General features: G+C 55.6%; 4 protein-coding genes across 4 annotated transcripts; 2 read left to right on the top strand and 2 right to left on the bottom strand.

Annotated features, from left to right (window-relative positions):
- Positions 1–105: 105 nt before the first annotated feature.
- W97_01649 (uncharacterized protein) lies at positions 106–3,780 on the top strand (the record flags this gene model as incomplete). The annotated part of the gene is made up of 3 exons (XM_007779554.1): positions 106–501; positions 556–2,256; positions 2,311–3,780. The coding sequence occupies 3 exons, from the start codon at positions 106–108 to the stop codon at positions 3,778–3,780; spliced, it is 3,567 nt and encodes a 1,188-aa protein (XP_007777744.1).
- Positions 3,781–10,184: 6,404 nt separating this feature from the next.
- W97_01648 (uncharacterized protein) lies at positions 10,185–11,297 on the bottom strand (the record flags this gene model as incomplete). Its single annotated transcript, XM_007779553.1, has 2 exons — positions 10,185–10,870; positions 11,060–11,297. The coding sequence occupies 2 exons, from the start codon at positions 11,295–11,297 to the stop codon at positions 10,185–10,187; spliced, it is 924 nt and encodes a 307-aa protein (XP_007777743.1).
- A 267-nt stretch (positions 11,298–11,564) lies between these two features.
- W97_01647 (uncharacterized protein) lies at positions 11,565–13,099 on the top strand (the record flags this gene model as incomplete). Its single annotated transcript, XM_007779552.1, has 2 exons — positions 11,565–11,712; positions 11,775–13,099. 2 exons carry the CDS (start codon positions 11,565–11,567, stop codon positions 13,097–13,099), a joined length of 1,473 nt encoding a protein of 490 aa, XP_007777742.1.
- A 532-nt stretch (positions 13,100–13,631) lies between these two features.
- Positions 13,632–15,498, bottom strand: W97_01646 (uncharacterized protein; the record flags this gene model as incomplete). Its single annotated transcript, XM_007779551.1, has 6 exons — positions 13,632–13,829; positions 13,921–14,956; positions 15,025–15,079; positions 15,131–15,224; positions 15,280–15,323; positions 15,393–15,498. 6 exons carry the CDS (start codon positions 15,496–15,498, stop codon positions 13,632–13,634), a joined length of 1,533 nt encoding a protein of 510 aa, XP_007777741.1.
- Positions 15,499–16,295: the final 797 nt, after the last annotated feature.

Raw genomic sequence — 16,295 nt, 5'->3', positions numbered from 1 at the left:
AATCACACAGGATATACCCTTCGAAGTCGCCTCTCGAGCTTCGCCATGACCAGTCAATCAAGGCCCGTACCTCTGGGAAAGAGGCTCAATTCAATGCGCCCGCCAATGGCGCGGAACGCGCGCTCTCAGTCCGCAACGCCCTCCACCAACGGCCGCGCCTCGCCCGCAGAATCCGTGACATCGACCGGCACGTCGCGCGCGCGCTCTCCAGCGTCGTCGCAGTATGGCGGGACTAAGCGCAAAGAAAGAGACTTCGAAGTAGAGGGCGGTGAAGAGACGAACATCAATGTTGTTGTACGGTGTAGAGGGCGCAGTGATCGCGAAGTGCGCGAGAACAGCGGCGTGGTCGTCTCCACTGAGGGCACCAAGGGGAAGAGTGTTGAGCTCTCGATGGGACCGAGCGCGCTCAGCAACAAAACGTACCACTTCGACAAGGTCTTTTCGCCGGCTGCAGATCAAGGGATGATATTTGACGGAGTGGTTGCGCCGATACTCGACGAGGTTCGTTTGGACTGGAAGATAGCTAGAGAGTGAGAGGCGCTGATGATTTAGCAGGTGTTTGCGGGCTTCAACTGCACCATCTTCGCGTATGGCCAGACGGGCACGGGCAAGACGTACACAATGTCCGGCGATATCTCATCCGTCCTCCCTCTACCTGACGCTGCAGGTATAATACCGCGCGTCCTACACTCCTTGTTCGAAAAACTCGGCGATGAAGAGTCAGAGAACTCAGTCAAATGCTCCTTCATCGAGCTTTACAACGAAGAGCTGCGAGATTTGCTGTCTCAAGATGACAACGTTAAGCTCAAGATTTTCGACGACAGTACCAAGAAGGGCGGCAGCTCGACGCTCGTGCAAGGGATGGAGGAGTCTCATATCAAATCGGCGTCAAAGGGTATCCAGCTTCTTCGCGAAGGCAGTCACAAGCGACAGGTTGCAGCCACCAAATGCAACGACCTGAGTTCCCGAAGTCATACAGTTTTCACTATCACTGTGTACCTCAAGCGAACCTCTGATACCGGAGAGGACTTTGTGAGCGCCGGCAAGCTCAACTTAGTCGATCTAGCGGGTAGCGAGAACATTCAACGCAGTGGAGCGGAAAACAAACGCGCTGCGGAAGCTGGTCTGATCAACAAGAGCTTACTGACCCTTGGACGAGTTATCAATGCCCTCGTCGATAAGAGCTCGCACATCCCATACAGGGAATCAAAATTGACGCGGCTGTTGCAAGATTCTCTCGGTGGCCGGACGAAAACCTGCATCATTGCTACGCTATCACCAGCCAAGTCCAATCTGGAAGAGACCATCTCAACTCTGGACTATGCCTTCCGAGCAAAGAACATTCGTAATAAGCCGCAGGTCAACCAGATGGTCTCCAAAAAGACGCTGCTCAAGGAGTTTACTGCCGAGATTGAAAAGCTGAAGAGCGAGTTGATTGCTACGAGACAGCGAAATGGAGTGTATCTGACAGCGGAATCGTACGAAGAGATTACAACCCAGAGCGAGTCAAGAAGGATCTTAAGCGAGGAACAGCGCGACAAGATAGAAACCATGGAGACCAATCTGCGGAACAAGGTTCAGGAGCTGTTCTCGCTCACCAGTAACTTCAACGTTCTCAAGAAAGACAATGAAGCGACGAAGATGGTGCTTGATGGGACGAAGAGCTTGCTGGAGAAGACCGAAGTGGTACTCTCACACACGCGGCAGAGTTTGTCCGAGGAAACCACGCTGCGAAAAGCGCACGAGCACACAGAAGATAAGCTCACATCCATCGGTCAGGATCTCATCTCCAGTCTAGGCAGGACAACAACAGATATCGACGGCCTACACTCCAAGATTCGGCGGAAATCAGATATGCAATCTGTCAATCGAGGACGGTGGAGTTCTTCCCAGGCACAGGTCTCCGATACTACTCTCCTGGTCGAAGACCGGATTCAGATGCTCCAGTCGCAGCAGGAACATCTTATGACAAGTCTCGCCTCACGAATGCAGAGCTTCGTTCAAGATGAGCTACAGAAGCTTCACGCTTCACAGTCGTTCTTGCAGGATAAGGTTCAGGCTTTTCAGAAATCCGAGACGGAGGTGAACGAGCAAACTGCACAAGCACGAGACGATATGAATGAGGTTTTAGAGGAGATCAAGACTCTGCGGCAAGACGTGAAGGAGAAAGTTGGGGCTGGGCTGAATGATCTCTCGGGCGCCGCTCAGAGGATCTCTGCTAGTATCATGACAGAGCTAGACGCTTTCCAGACACAGGTACGACGATCTTGTCAGCTTCAGATTGCACAGCGCTTGCTGACCTACATTCAGATTCATTCCTCTTACGCTTCACTTGGACGAGACTTTAAGAGCACCTTTGATGATCTAGTCAAAAGACTAAACCAACAGCAAGACGAGGCGAATTCACTCCGGCAGCAGATACTTATAGCAAACCAGGAGCTCGTTGCCGCGAATCAGCGAACGCAAGATCATCTAATCGGGTTCATGGCACACGAAAAAGAGTCTGCCGAGAAGGAGCGTCAAACCTTGCTCACACAGATCACCACACTCATCAAAGCAGCTGTAGATGGTCAAGAGAGCAGGATAGACGGCCAGCTTCGCGCGCTTGGTGGAAGCATAGGGTCAGCCAATGTGGATCACGCGAAGGCTCAGGAGACTTACTGCCAGGGGATGAACGACTGGACCAACAAATCCAAGGACATCGTCGGCGGCATCCTGAAGTCTCGAGATAACGTGAAAACCAAGATCAAGGCGGACTTTGCATCTGCCAACAACCACACCACCTCCCTCCGCCAGAACACTACCTCCGTGCACGACAACACCGTCCGCATCGTAGCCGACCAAATGTCGCACATGGACACGCAGCTCCAGTCTCTCGACCATATCGTGGCTCGGGTCCGCGCCCAGAACGATGCTCACCACGCCGCTCATGTCTCCTCCCTCTCCTCCCTCTCCTCCGCCGTGCAAACCTCCTATACAGGCGTGGGCGACCACTTCACGACCTCCTTCTCCCGCATCCAGGACCTAGGCACCGACATGGAAGCCCGTACAGGCCAGCTCCACTCCACTCTTCCCGCCCTATCCGCCGACGCAGACATCCGGCAACCCCTCCGCAGTCTCCGCGAAGACATCGCTCACCAAGCTCTCATGGAGTACCAGCCCACAGGCGAGACGCCCCAGCGGACCCAATACGCCTTTCCTCTGTCCCTGCCGCGAACGGAAAGCCACGATGTCCTGATCTCCCGCCTCCGCGGGCGCTCGAATTCTGCTACAGAGCCATCCCGCAGTCCCACCAAAGGCACCGTCTTCACCGACGCCCGATCTGCCGTTGCTGCAGACGAGGACGAGGACGAGGACGAGGACGAGGACGCCGTATCCCTCCTTCCCGCCCCACCAAACCAATCGCGCCCCCAGAGCTCCTCCGCCAGCCAAGCATCCGTCCCAAACAGCCTCCGCGAACTCGACGTCAACGCTCTCCCAACCGCCGCCGCCGCCGCCGCCGCCGCCGCCGCGACAACCCAAAGCTCCCCCACCGCTTCCGCGCCCAAGACGCCCGTCGCAGCCGCCATCGCGCCACCGCTCCTCAAACGCGGGACCACGGTTCCCGGACCGGAGAAGGAGAGCAGGCTGCCGACGAAGAAGGCGGGCAGGATGACTGTCGCGGGGATTGGAGGCGTGGATAGGGAGAATTTGCCGCTTGGGGGCGAGTTGGGGAAGTCGGTGGGGCCGGGGGCGGGGCTGGGGGTTGGGAGGAGGCTGAGGAGTCAGGGGGGAACGTAGGGGGCCTGGGATGGGGTTCTTTCTTTTCGGGGATTGGTTAGATTTGGGTGGCGTTGTGGTGATAGTACGGGCTCACGGGAGGAGGGTTGGAGTGGATTTGCTGTTTTGGGTAGTCCGCTTGGGGTTATGTTTTTCGTTTTCATTGGGTTCGAAGGGGAAAGGAGTTTGTCTGGTACCTTGGGTGCGTGCTGGAGAAATCGAGTGTATTGCAGCCAGTCGCATACCAATGGTGGGACTGATTATCCTCCGTGTTCAACCAGACGTGGAACAAACCCGCAAGCTCTCATCACATCCTGAGATGAATTTAAGCGGGCTAACACAGCTTGGACCTTTGCAAATGTCGCACCTTGTAACTCATGCGTTGCTCTTATAAGAAGCTCGAGCAGAAATGTGAGTCAAATATAACCGCGCATTTGGAAATGAAACATAACGGTCATGCTACCATATCATCGGACCTAAGTGCAGATATTAGCTTCTTTTATGGCCTTGAGCATGCTGGTGGGGGCAGTGCGTATTTCACATTGTAACCTAAAGCATGAAAGCGTCGGTACTGCATGGCTTTCGGAAACGCCGAAAGCTTAGTTAAATGTTGTCAAGGAAAGAGGGTTTGCCAACTCCTGCTCGCTCCTTGCATGGTTCAAGTGGTACTAATGCCGCTTGGTTTAGCAGGGGTTGAGCGCTTTCGTGGAAGTGGTGGAGTGCATGTTTGCTGCACCTGCACTGGGGCGGGCCGGACCAAGTCACTCATCAAGTGGCTGGCTGGAGGAGCTGTTCTGGATCATGTTCTGTTGAGAAGTTGAAGCAAGATTTCGCGTCCAACGCAGTTGCCCAGTGAGAGTCATTAATCATAGCACCGGGATGTCCGGACCCGCTGTGATGCTGCTCCAGACTCTGCATACAGGCGTGAAGGCAAGCGGAGTGGAAAGTGTGAATGCACCTCAGAAAAAGTTTCTTGTGTGAGCGGCACAAGTCAATGCTGCCTGCAGATGACACAGCAATGCTTGACACGTAAGAGGACCTCAAACACACAAGTTGCGCTCGTAGGGCCATGGCAGTCACGAGCTCCAGGAAGTGTGCCAGCAAAACTTGGACGCGATTAAGGAAGCCCATCATGAGGGAAATACCACGCTGCAGAATGCAAGAGAAAGGAACGATGAATGTGGTCTGTAGTATAGTGCCTACCTGAAATCTCAGTTTTTGTACTGTCGAATCCGTTCTAACGGCACGATTGATGCCATACGTACAGTGAGTTGGTTTCAACAGACTGGAACAAGCAAAGCGGTGTGAGTAGCAGCAACGGCTGACGCAGACCGGAGTTTCCACTGGAAATCTCCCAAGAAGTCCTTCACCGGAACTTGCTCCGAATATAGTTGCAGAGTAATTCAAGGACACTGGCCATAGGAAAAAATAGAATATAAAATTTCGGCGTCCCGGGGAAGCCCTACCTCTATACACACCACAAGGCTCAGGCACGCTGTACCAGCAAGCATCCCCACGTACCTGCACAGGTCCGCGTCTGCATCTCAGAGGGCGCGGATCACCTTACCCTAGTTGTTCAGGGACTGGATAGCTCCTGCTGCCCTGTCTCATTCCATAAGTGTAGAAAGGACTGCATGCCAGAAACGTCGTTCCGCGTCAGGCATCCAAGTGGTGACCAAGTGATAAGGTGATGTGCAAGGCTGAGCAGTTTCGCGTTGAGTGCAAGGCAATCTGAGCGAGCTTTGAGTACGGACGCACGAGAGGATTCGAAGGATCCAAAACCTGCATGCCGACGCGTAACGTCGAAATAACAAGTTGCTGCCCGTCTAGTCGAGGTTAAGGGGGACGCCTGATAGGTAACTATTGTTACATTTGCAGATTCCGTAGCTGAAGCGGCACCTAGTAGGCAGTTCTGGCCTCAGACGCTGGGAATAAATCCCGCAGCTGAGCGGCATGGGTGTCCACGTGGATTGCAAGGGAGACGCGGGGCCATGCGTGGGGGCTGGACAGGGGAGCGAATGGTGTCGCTGGAACGAGAGCTGAGGCACGCTGACGATGCTGACGGGGGGACGGTCAGGCACCTACAAATAGGGCCGATTGTGCGAGCGTTATGCGAGAGAATCACAGCCTTGAAGGAGTCGCGGCATGGGGCGAAGGATTGCGTTCCAACCGTTTGCGGGGCACTAGGTTTGGGAGCGGATGAGTGTGGTATTCACGACAAGCGCGTGCAACCTGTGTGGCCACTGTCGGGTTCAAAGATTACAGGGCGGTCTATTATTGCTGGTCCTTAGGGGGACAATCACATACAGTATTGTGAGTTGGAACAAGTGGAGGTAGAATCATGAAGTCAGTACCGCATGATGACTTCTCGTTGAATTAGATAGGAGGTAGGTCCTCAAGAACCAAACATAATGTGGACAAGAATGAACCAAATAGTCTGTGGGCGTATCCCGGGTATTGTGAAACTGAACCGCTGATAGGTCAAAGGCAAAACCCAAACTCCCATATCTATGCTTCCCATTCCCAGTTGCCAAGCTGCAACATATCCTTCGCGCTATGCGCGGCAAAATAGTCCGAAAGACGTCGGAGAGTACGATTACAAGAGTTGTACAGGACAGAAACCGAGCCAGCGGTGACGAAATAGTCCATCGATGAGGAAATTCTAAGCGGAAGCGGTGAAGGTGTGTGGGTGGGTGAGCGGGCTGTGCCTGGCGCCGAATGTGGGAGTGGATGAGAAGCTGGCGCAGACGTTGGAAGCGTTCGCGCGGCCTTGACAGGCGGCAGATTTTGGTGGCGTGCAGGAGCGACTCGTGACCGCGGGTAACAGAGATGGTAGCCAATAAGCGCTGGAAGAAGAATCCGGTATGCAATGCGGGACGGAAACGCGATGCACGTCTGAGGTGAAGGAGCGGCACGTGGTGTTGTAAATTTAGTCCAGGTGCTAGTCGAGGGCCGGATCGATCTGCGAATGAGGATTTGTTGCAGAGTGAGACTGGCCTCTGCCCCTCATCGTTGGTGAAACGCTAGCAAGCTGTCCGCAAGCAAAGCTCGAGAATTGCTGGTAGCAGTGACAGGAGTCAAGAGTAGAACCCATAGCACCGGGCGATAAGAGAACGCCAAAGGCGATGTAGATGGGCGTTGTCGCGATGTCGAAGGCTATTTGGTCGGAACCGGAGGCAGCGGCCTTGTTGGAGGCGGGCCAGGGCAGGGAGGGAAGCTGGTATATTGAGGCATTGTGAGGGATGATGTAGCTTGGCTGAGTATGCTTCCGAGATGTGGTGGGTGGCTGCAGAGGCAAGAGGATGAGAGCCTGAGTTTGGAATGTGGAGTTTAGAGTGAGCAGTGGTAGAGTGGTGCAGCGAAACTGGTTTGTCCAGAGAAACAGAAGGTGTGGACGCTGGGGAGATGATGGTGATATTTATGGCCAGTCGGGCAGCAGCGAAGGTGAAATGTCATCGACAGTCATACTAATTTTTAGCAGCTCGTCTTACACAATGGTGTAATCATGCGAAGAGCATGGTCCTAGCGGTGAAGCTGAGGCGTACATCCCGCCAACCTGGAAAGGAAAGACCTTGCCGCTGCCTAATTGCTCTTCTTTGTGCTTCATCAACGCCCCCGTGCCCCCCCAGCTCGAGGCTGATGGAAGGCTGAGGCCCTCCCTGAGCCGTGCATGCGGCCGAGGCAGATCGCACATCCCGGATTGGCAGCGCAAAGCTCGGGGATGAGCCAATTTTGCCTGTTTCGCCTGTTTCATCGCCCCCTCGACGCGACTGAGGTTTCGATCACCGCGATCAGCGTGCACTTTTTGGCCCGCCTGAAACGCTGGGAAAGCATTGTGCCCGGTCATTCACCTCGCACCCGGCACGGCGGCTGATAAGAAAACACCGAGTGACATCAGCAGGTCCGCGATCGCTCGGAGCATCAGGTTTTTTACGGAACCCCATGCAGAACTGCAACGCCTATTTTCCGGCGAGGCATCACGAGGTGGCCGTTCGCGAGTGCGAACACAACCATGGATCCCATCGCGTGTCATCCAGGAACAGGCAAGGGTGCGTCTAGGCATTCCTGTCTTCGACTCTCCTATTTGCTCAACCTACCGGTCAACGCCAGCCGCCAAACGACATCCACCGGTTCCCCGACGGCGCAAAAGCCTTCTTTTTGCTCGGCTCTTGGATTATGGACATAGTTAGATTTTCCTGCTCCTGACTCAGGCGTAAAAGGAACGCGACGCTGTCATTAAACGATGTTTTCTACGCGCCTTCTCCGCGCTTTCTGCCAGGCCAGCTTGGGATCTTCACCCTGAGCTACCCGACGTGGAAATGATACAGAGATGCGCTTGTCCTCTTCGGACACTGGGTCAATCTCGCTCTGCGGTATCCCTTGCAGTCTGCTGCGCTCTCCTGTTCTCCCAGCCGTCCGGAGACGCCGGGAGCCAAAGCCACTTGTGGCTGTAAAGTATCTCATGGCTTGCGTTGCCTGCTGCCTGGAACAATCCTGACAGTTGTTCCTTTCGCTTTGCTGCGTGAGGCTTCAGCCTCGTGGACGGCCTCGTCCTTCTTGCACACAAGCGGCATCTTCTGCGGGACGACCAGCCGTTGATCTTCTCATAAAACTGTGCCCGGTCATCACTCCGACCTGAATCACACTGCTGTCCGCCAGTAAAGGACTGCGGTATGAGACAATCATCCAATCAACAGGGATATCACATCGTCGCGGCGGCTTGGACACCTCGGCATGCAAACCACCTCACCCTTCGCAGATCGTCCATCTAAGCAACAGATTTCTTACCAAACTTGGGCATCAGATATGACACGCCGCCCAAGAGGCCAGTTCTGTGCGGCTGCAGAATTTTACGCGCGTAACCAAGCACACCGGCAGTCCAGCTGACGCCTGCAAATCGCACAGCTGTATCTGTCATACCTGGAGCCATCAGCCGGCTGCCACCATATCCTTGCGCTATGGTGTCTCCTGCAGTAGAGTAGCACAGAAGGATGGGGAAGCAGAACTGAGGACCGTTATCATGCAGCTTAGAAAATCGCCGAACTAGCGGAGAAAAGATGCCAGTGGTACAACAAGACGAGGCCCGTGGTTCGGTCGCGGTACCTGCATGAGTGGCGGAACGTCAGGAGAAGATCGCCAGGGGCTCTTGTGTGACATTCATCGAACCTTCCACGCGTCAGACTTGCGGAGACATGAAACAGCCGTTTTCTGACGGGCGCCCGCACGGTGAAGGAGCCTCAGCAAATCTCTGAAAACTTCCCAACCGCTCGGTTTACCTCTGGACTACCGAAAGGAAATTGCGTGAATCAATTGCGGGGATTTGATCGACGTACACCGCTCTCTTCCTTGAAGCATCATCCTGGCAAGACGACATTCTTGGAAGTGGAAGCAGCGCGGTATGACGCAGTAGCAGAAACCCTGATAGTCCGTTGCGATCCCGATACAACACCACGGAGGATTGGCAGGCCATACCACTGCTTCACCGTCTCTGCATGGTTGCAGGTCACACGGACATCATTGAGTTGCGTCTTACTGCCTGTCCCCTGCATCAATTCTCCACAGCTGTTGAAGCTTTTGCGAGCATCACATGCCTGCGCCAAGTGTAGCGCGGTAGGATAAGGGGTTGTAAAAAGGAGCAGTAAAGTCGCTACACCCAATTCCGGAACAAGATCACCGCGAAAGTGCTACCACAATTTGCATCAAGAGATTCATTCAACAGCAATCAAACAAAACAACATCGGGACTTTCCGAGGTCGTTTCATTAACGAACGTTCAAGAAATGTCGGACCCCCAGCTGTTCATCCAGATCATGACTTCGGTTGGCAGCTTTGTTGACGTTTATTTGCTCCATGAAGGGCAAATGCTACGAACACAGCCCACCATCGTGGTCCAACATTATCATGCTTAACCGAAGAAGAGTATTGGAATCTAGAAGACCGACTCGTATAAAAGTCAACGGCGAGCGAAATTGACGCAACGGTTTCGCTTGCCGCCGCCATCAATATTCGGCATTAGTGGCACGGAGCAGCCGCGTGGCTTTCGAACACGATGCCAACTCTGTACGCCAAAGAAACAATGGCGAGATGGGAGGGCACCACTTGTTGCATCAGCTGCTGGCTTCTCACCTCGAGTCATCCTCTCGGCTCTCGATACATATTCCCTGTCCCATCGGTGGCGTCCAAGAGTGAGCATATCCCGCCAACTTGGACAAGCTAACGCGGCACATTGCAGCCACAACCTGCTGCCAGGATGGCACAAGCACACTTCCACGTGGCCATCGCGAAGCGCCTGCACGCTCTAGCGACCTCCGTGTCCCCGTCGGCTGACCCGCAGCACCAGACGCCTTCATTTCCAGCAGATTGGTTCCAAGCGCTGTTGAGCTTCGTGCATGTTGGCTTGCATCTCGCGAACCCTGCTCCTTGGTCTCATCCCTCATCTTCCTCGTCTCCACCATGCTCCCTAACCGCTTGCGTGCTCACCCAGTTCTCCATCATTGCCTGCTGGCTGTTGCTAGGCACGGCGTTGTTGCCACCAGCTCGTCCAGCTCCAACTCTGTGGCCTTTACGCTTGACCACTAGGCAAAGGATGCGCCCGTATATGCTGAAGCCATCGTACGATGTCTTCATGGCGAGCTTCTTCTTGTCGTTGTGATCCTTGCCGGGGTCGCTGTTCGTCTCCTCGTCCCCGTCTTCGGACGTCGGATCAGCGCCTGCCACAGGTCCTCCGCGGCGCCGCCTACGCTTTGATGCTGGGGTCCGCTGCGTCTGAAAGGCGTCCTCGTCATCCGAACCGGAGCTGTGCACGAATAGATCGTCTGCTGCAGTCTCCCGTCGCCGCTTGCCCCTCCTTGATGGCCGCTCCAGCATATCGTCCGCGTCTGTGGCTTCATCTTGTGGCGCTTCCGGTATATCGAGCAGGCTGACGGTGTTATTGTCCTCGTCGTTCTCGTCTCTGATTGTCACCGGCGCCTCGCTCGTTCCGCTCGTCAGCCAACCGGTCAATTTGCCGGAGTTACTACGCATGCGCGGCTTCTCGGCGAAGGCTTTAGACCTAGTGAGAAGGGAGTGCCGCGTGGAGTATTCGGTGAGGAAGACGGAGACTTCGAAGTCGTCTGATGGATCGGGAATATATTAGCCTAAATAGCTACCTGATAGTACGCGTGATGGTGGTCACTCGTTGTACAGCACTCAGCACACTCCATTGCCTCTGTCATAGCATTTGGTAAAAACTAGTGCGCCTCTGCCCATAGAAGAGGCACCCATGCGCGCCGGCGCATAACCTCCAGCCACGAAGCACTCACCTCCGGTAACCACATCCTTCACGCCCCTTCCCTTCCCGCCTTTCTTCCCCTTGGCGCGCTCATTTTCCTCGCGCAGCTTCGGCAGCACAAGCGGCCGGACTGCTTCAATGACGCGCGGAAGGGCGGGATCATTCGAGCGTAGCAGCCACGACTGTTGCTGAGACGGCTCGTCGAGGTAGACGCGGACTTCAAGGACAGAATACTTTGTTATACGAAGGTAGCGGCGGGTAGGTGCCATGGGGTGGAGGCGAGCTGCTGGGAGTGGAAGGGGTAGATTCGGGGGCTGCTGGAGTTTTGGAGGATGACGGTGTTGCGGAGTTTGAAGAGGGAAGGTTTGCCGAACAGCTTCAGCGAAGATGAGACGAAGCTGTCTGCGACCAGCATCCCCTACAGAACGGAACGACCTGCCACATCGCTCGCCTTCGCGCCACCGAGATAGACTAGAACTCAAGAAGGAGCCATCTAACAAACCGAACTCGCCTCTTTACTCCAAGTTTGGAGTGTAATGCTAGAGCTTCATGTCTGGGGCCCAGCATTCGGCCTGCCCTCTATCGAGCCCGAATGCATAGCAGCAGTCGCGTACCTGAGCAAAACTATACCGAGTGGCGAGTGGACACTCATTGCGGACTACGACACCTCCCTGAGTCCGAACAGTGAGAGCATCAAGCTTGACTGCCCTGGATACTTGCACGCAGGCTAATCATTGACCCCGTAGAAGACTTTCCAGCTCTCCGTGACGGTGACACATGGGCAGCAGGCTTCAACAGCATAATACACTACCTCCGACACCGATCCGCCTATTCTGTCGACCCTGATGGGAGCCTCACCCCCAGCCAACGCGCCGACAGCATAGCCTATATAGCGCTTTTGGCTCAGCATGCCGCGCCCCTTCTCGCCCTGACGCTATACACGACCCACGCCAACTACTACCACTGCACCTCCTCCGCCTGGACCGCCATCCTCCCACCGCATCTCAACTACACCATCCCACCCGCTCGCCGGCGCGCCGCCAGAGCGCTGACCGCACACCTTGGGCTTCAAGGATTGGACGTCGAGGATATCGACGATAGTCCGTTGGGACAGCCTGACAATAACCAGAGCATCAGCGGGGCCTATGCATCCGAGCGGAAGAAGCTGGAAGCTGGCGCCAGACCAGGCGTTATACCGCTTGGCAAGCGAAGCGGCGTGCTCGGGGCGCTGCAGAAGCCGGAGTATACGACGAGATTTAAGCTCGATGGGTTGGCTGCGGAGACGCTAGCGCCGCTGAACGATTTGCTGGGCGAGAAGCCTTGGTTGCTTAACGAGGAAGATGAGGGAGTCACGAGCCTCGACTGTCTGGCGCTGGGTTACTTGAGCTTGATGCTGTATCCGCCGCTCCCGCAGCCGTGGCTGGCCGAGACGCTGCGAAGCAAGTATCTACGGCTAGAAGCCTACGTTCGACGGAGCAGGCGGAGTCTCCTCGGATCAAGGGACGTCGTGGCAGCAGATGTCCTCTCACTCAACAAATTTTCCAGCGACCCAGCAGCCCTCGAAACCGCGCGCACCGAAAAGGGCATCACCCTCCCCTGGACCCCACCCGCCCCCTCCAGTCCTCTAACAACCCTGCTCCACCTACCCCAGCACCTAATCCACTCCCTCCCCGGCGCAGGCTACATCCACGACCACCACACCCACATCATCCCCGCGCACCCACCCGAAACCTCCACGGCCCTCGCCCCCTCCACCGTCTCCGGCGCCTACCGCACTCCGACCTCCGTGCTCGTGACCTTCGCGACCTTCGCCGCCGGGCTAATCAGTCTGGTCGCCGGCGCCGCGTTGTACCACGTCCAGACGCGCAGGGAGGCGAGCGATTTGGTCTTTGTGACGGAGAGGGGCCGCCCCGCGGGCTTTGCGGCGTTTGGGGAGGCCGGGGCGGCGCTGGCGGCGTTGAGTGAGAGGATGAGCGTTGAGGCGGAGTGGGCGAGGAGGGAACAGGCGGGTGAGGCGAGGGTTGTGGAGGTTGATGTTGAGATTGAAGGGGCGAAGGTGGGGGAGTTGTAGGGGTGGTGGGGTGGAGGATGAGCACAGGAGCAGACCAGGGGAGGAGTTCAGGGTGGCCCCCGTGAGGTTCGGGGTGGGAAGTGCCCCGGAAGGAATATGCTGTAAGATTAGTAGGCGCAGGGGGAAGCTGAAGGATGCATCTTGTGCCAGCGTAGGCCGGTACTGTGACCTTGGCGGATTCAGCAGAGTGACGCCAACAGGGGTGATCGGAATACCGACTGGACACCACCTTAAAGTGATCCAGTAACGGCGAGGCTCAGATATACAAGAGGAGGGAAACGCTGGATGTTCTATACTCATCCAACCATGCATTTACTCTCAAAAGACCGCGCTGCCGAAACAAAATCCGCTGTAATGCTACAATAAAAACATGTCACGCCTATTCGAAGCGCCAGTCTATAACAATGCCCAAACAAGAACCGCAATGCGCTCAGCTCTCCATTAACCCGCATAGAGGCAATCTCCAAGGAATTCGCGACCCGTAAATCCCCAAACTAAGCTTAACACAAACCAATTCCGTGTCCTATGCGGATCATGATGCTGAGTGCGACTGCGAATGTCGGTGCGAACGTGAAGAAGGACTTGTTTCCCGCTTCGACTTCTTGCTCTTCTTCTCCGCTTTCTCTTTTTCTTTATCCTTGTCCTTGTCTTTGTCCTTCTTGGCAGCTGCTTCGGCCATGAGCTGCTCGAAGGCCATGTAGTCGCCTTCTTCGTCTGGGTCTCGCGCGGCCTGTGCAATGATTGTCAGCCTAGGCACTCCAACATGGACGCCAACTCGAAAGGACAGCAGGAGGAATGACAACAAAAACGGGACAACATACCTTCTGAAACATCTCCCCAATCATGATCAACGCATGCGCCCTCTCAATCCTCTTGTCCAGCTTAACGCTCTTATCATAGAGCGCCTTGTCCACAACGTCCCTCAGCACGCCCTGAATCTCAAACTTGCTCCCTTTCCACGCCGCCGCGAGAATCTTCCCCGTAACCCTCTTCTCGAATTCGGCTTTTTTCTCGTCCGTCCAGTCCTCTCCGCCTTTCTCCTCCGCCTTCGCCATCTCCTCCATCGTCATCTGCGCATCGATCGCCGTCGAAATTGTGTTCCAGGTTTCCTTCGCTAGCGTGCCTTTGTCTTTTAGGCGCGCAAAGAAGCCGGAGATGCCGAGGAACTTTTGCGATTTGAGGAACGCGGAGGCTTTGGAGAGGTACGTGTATCCGATCGCGTGCAGGATCTCCAGCCCAAAGGACTCCATCTTGAGGTTCTCGATCTCGTGCGCGAGTTGAGAGCGGAAGGCCTCCGTCACGTCTTTGCTCTTGTCCGTCTCGGTCCACACGCTGATGCGGTCGATGAGTTTCTTGGAGAGTGTTGCTACGCGCTCGTCGCGGATCTTCTTGCGCTCCATCTCGTAGGCGGCCAGCTCCTCGCGCTGTTCTTTGCTTAGGCCGCCTTTCTTCTTCTCTCTGGCGCGCAGATCTTTTTCGGCGTCTGTTACACCGGCGGCTTCTAGTCGAGCGTCTTCTTCGGATTTGTCCATTATGGCTGGCCGTATCGGTATACCTCTCGGCCGCGGTGTGCTGGTCCCTGATCTTGACGGCGAAGGCGTGCGTGCGGAGGGGGCGGCAGTAGTGCCGGAGTAGGCGGATGCGGTTTCGGCGGGTGTTTCTACAGTGGGCGGAGGCGGTACTGGGGTCGTTCTGCTGGCGGAGGCGGTGGTCGCGCCGGGTGCGGCGGTCTGTTCGGCGGCTTTGGCTTCGGCGTTCGCAACGGCTTCGGCGGCGGTGAGCTCTTCCTCCTCCATCTCTTTCATGGTGATGTCCATGGTTTTTGTTAGGTCCTTCATGAGTGAAATCTCCCCGATCCTGTGACCACGCGACGGGTTAGCAGGGGGTGGTTAGGGGTGGACGAGCGGAGATCTGGTGAGACGCACCAGTCTACGAAAGCGTCGCCGCCGAAGATCATGGTGAAAAACTCTGCTGGGTCCTCTGGGACGCTGTCAGCTGCTGTCCGCTGTCAAGCGCATCGGCAGTGCCTACCGAAGCCGCCGCTCGGCTTGCCCGCTTCCTTGCCATATCTATCGTATGCCGCGCGCAGGTCTGGGTCGCTGAGGACTTGGTATGCTTCTCCTATCTATCGTGATGCATCAGAAAGCGCTCTGTAATGACGGCGACGTGGCTAGGCTTACAGCCTGGAATTTCTCGTGCGCAGACTCGTCGCCGGGGTTCTTGTCTGTAGAAGCGCATCAGTATGTGTGGATGTTTTTAGGGCAGCCTGTTGCCAGGCGGGCGCGCAGCCTACCGGGGTGGAGCTTTATCGCGAGTTTGCGGTACGCTTTCTTGATGTCGATGTCAGAGGCGTTCGGCGGCACCTGCAGCGCATCGTAGTAGGTTGTGTCGGCGACCATGATGGCAAGTGGCTGTAGAAGAGTCTGGGAATTCTAGATGGAGAGGGGAGCTTTTCGGTGGTGGAGATGGATGTAATTAATATTGCTGATGCGGATGTCTTGGATGTCTTGGATGTCTTGAATATCTCGTGCACGGATGTTTCGCATGGGCTGAGTTGTGAGGCTGATGACGGCTTGCGCCGCTTCCGCGCGTCAGGCTCTGAGGTTGGTTCAGACAGCGCATGTCAACCAAGTCACTCACCAAGTCACTCACCAAGTCACTCACCAAGTCACTCACCAAAGTGGCTCATGCCCACCGAAGACACGTACGGGACCAAAGGTGCACCTCAAACAATGCTGCTCAGGAACGTAATCCAGGAACAGGTCTAGCCCGCACTGTGTCTCCATCTGCCGCATGGTGAAAGGAGAGCACGTGTATGGTATCTTGGGATCATCTAAGAGACTATGATCCCGCAACAAATGTTTCACATCGCACGAAGTGTCTTGATCTCTTCAGGGTTACTCTGGGCGTGTGCAAAGCAAGCGACTACGCATGTTCAAACCGCACTCGAGGCCCGACGGGTGTTCGTTCGCCATACTAATACTCGGAGATAGAGAGCAAAGCCGTCCAATACTTCGGCGTAGGTAGTTCTACAGAGCAGGTGCATCCAACCAAAAAGTAGTGCTTGCAATTGCTGGAACAGCTCCAGATCAAGTTCGTGGAGACACTACACATGTCTGTAGCCCTTTTCACCGGTGAGAGTGTCCGCGCCGGCTGGCTGTCTTCTCGTAATCTTAAACATACCCATGTTCCTCAC

This window comes from Coniosporium apollinis, assembly GCF_000281105.1.
Source record: "Coniosporium apollinis CBS 100218 chromosome Unknown supercont1.6, whole genome shotgun sequence".
Taxonomy (NCBI): domain Eukaryota; kingdom Fungi; phylum Ascomycota; class Dothideomycetes; genus Coniosporium; species Coniosporium apollinis.
Note: the sequence above shows the minus strand (reverse complement) of the source record. Positions and strands in the feature narration are given on the sequence as shown.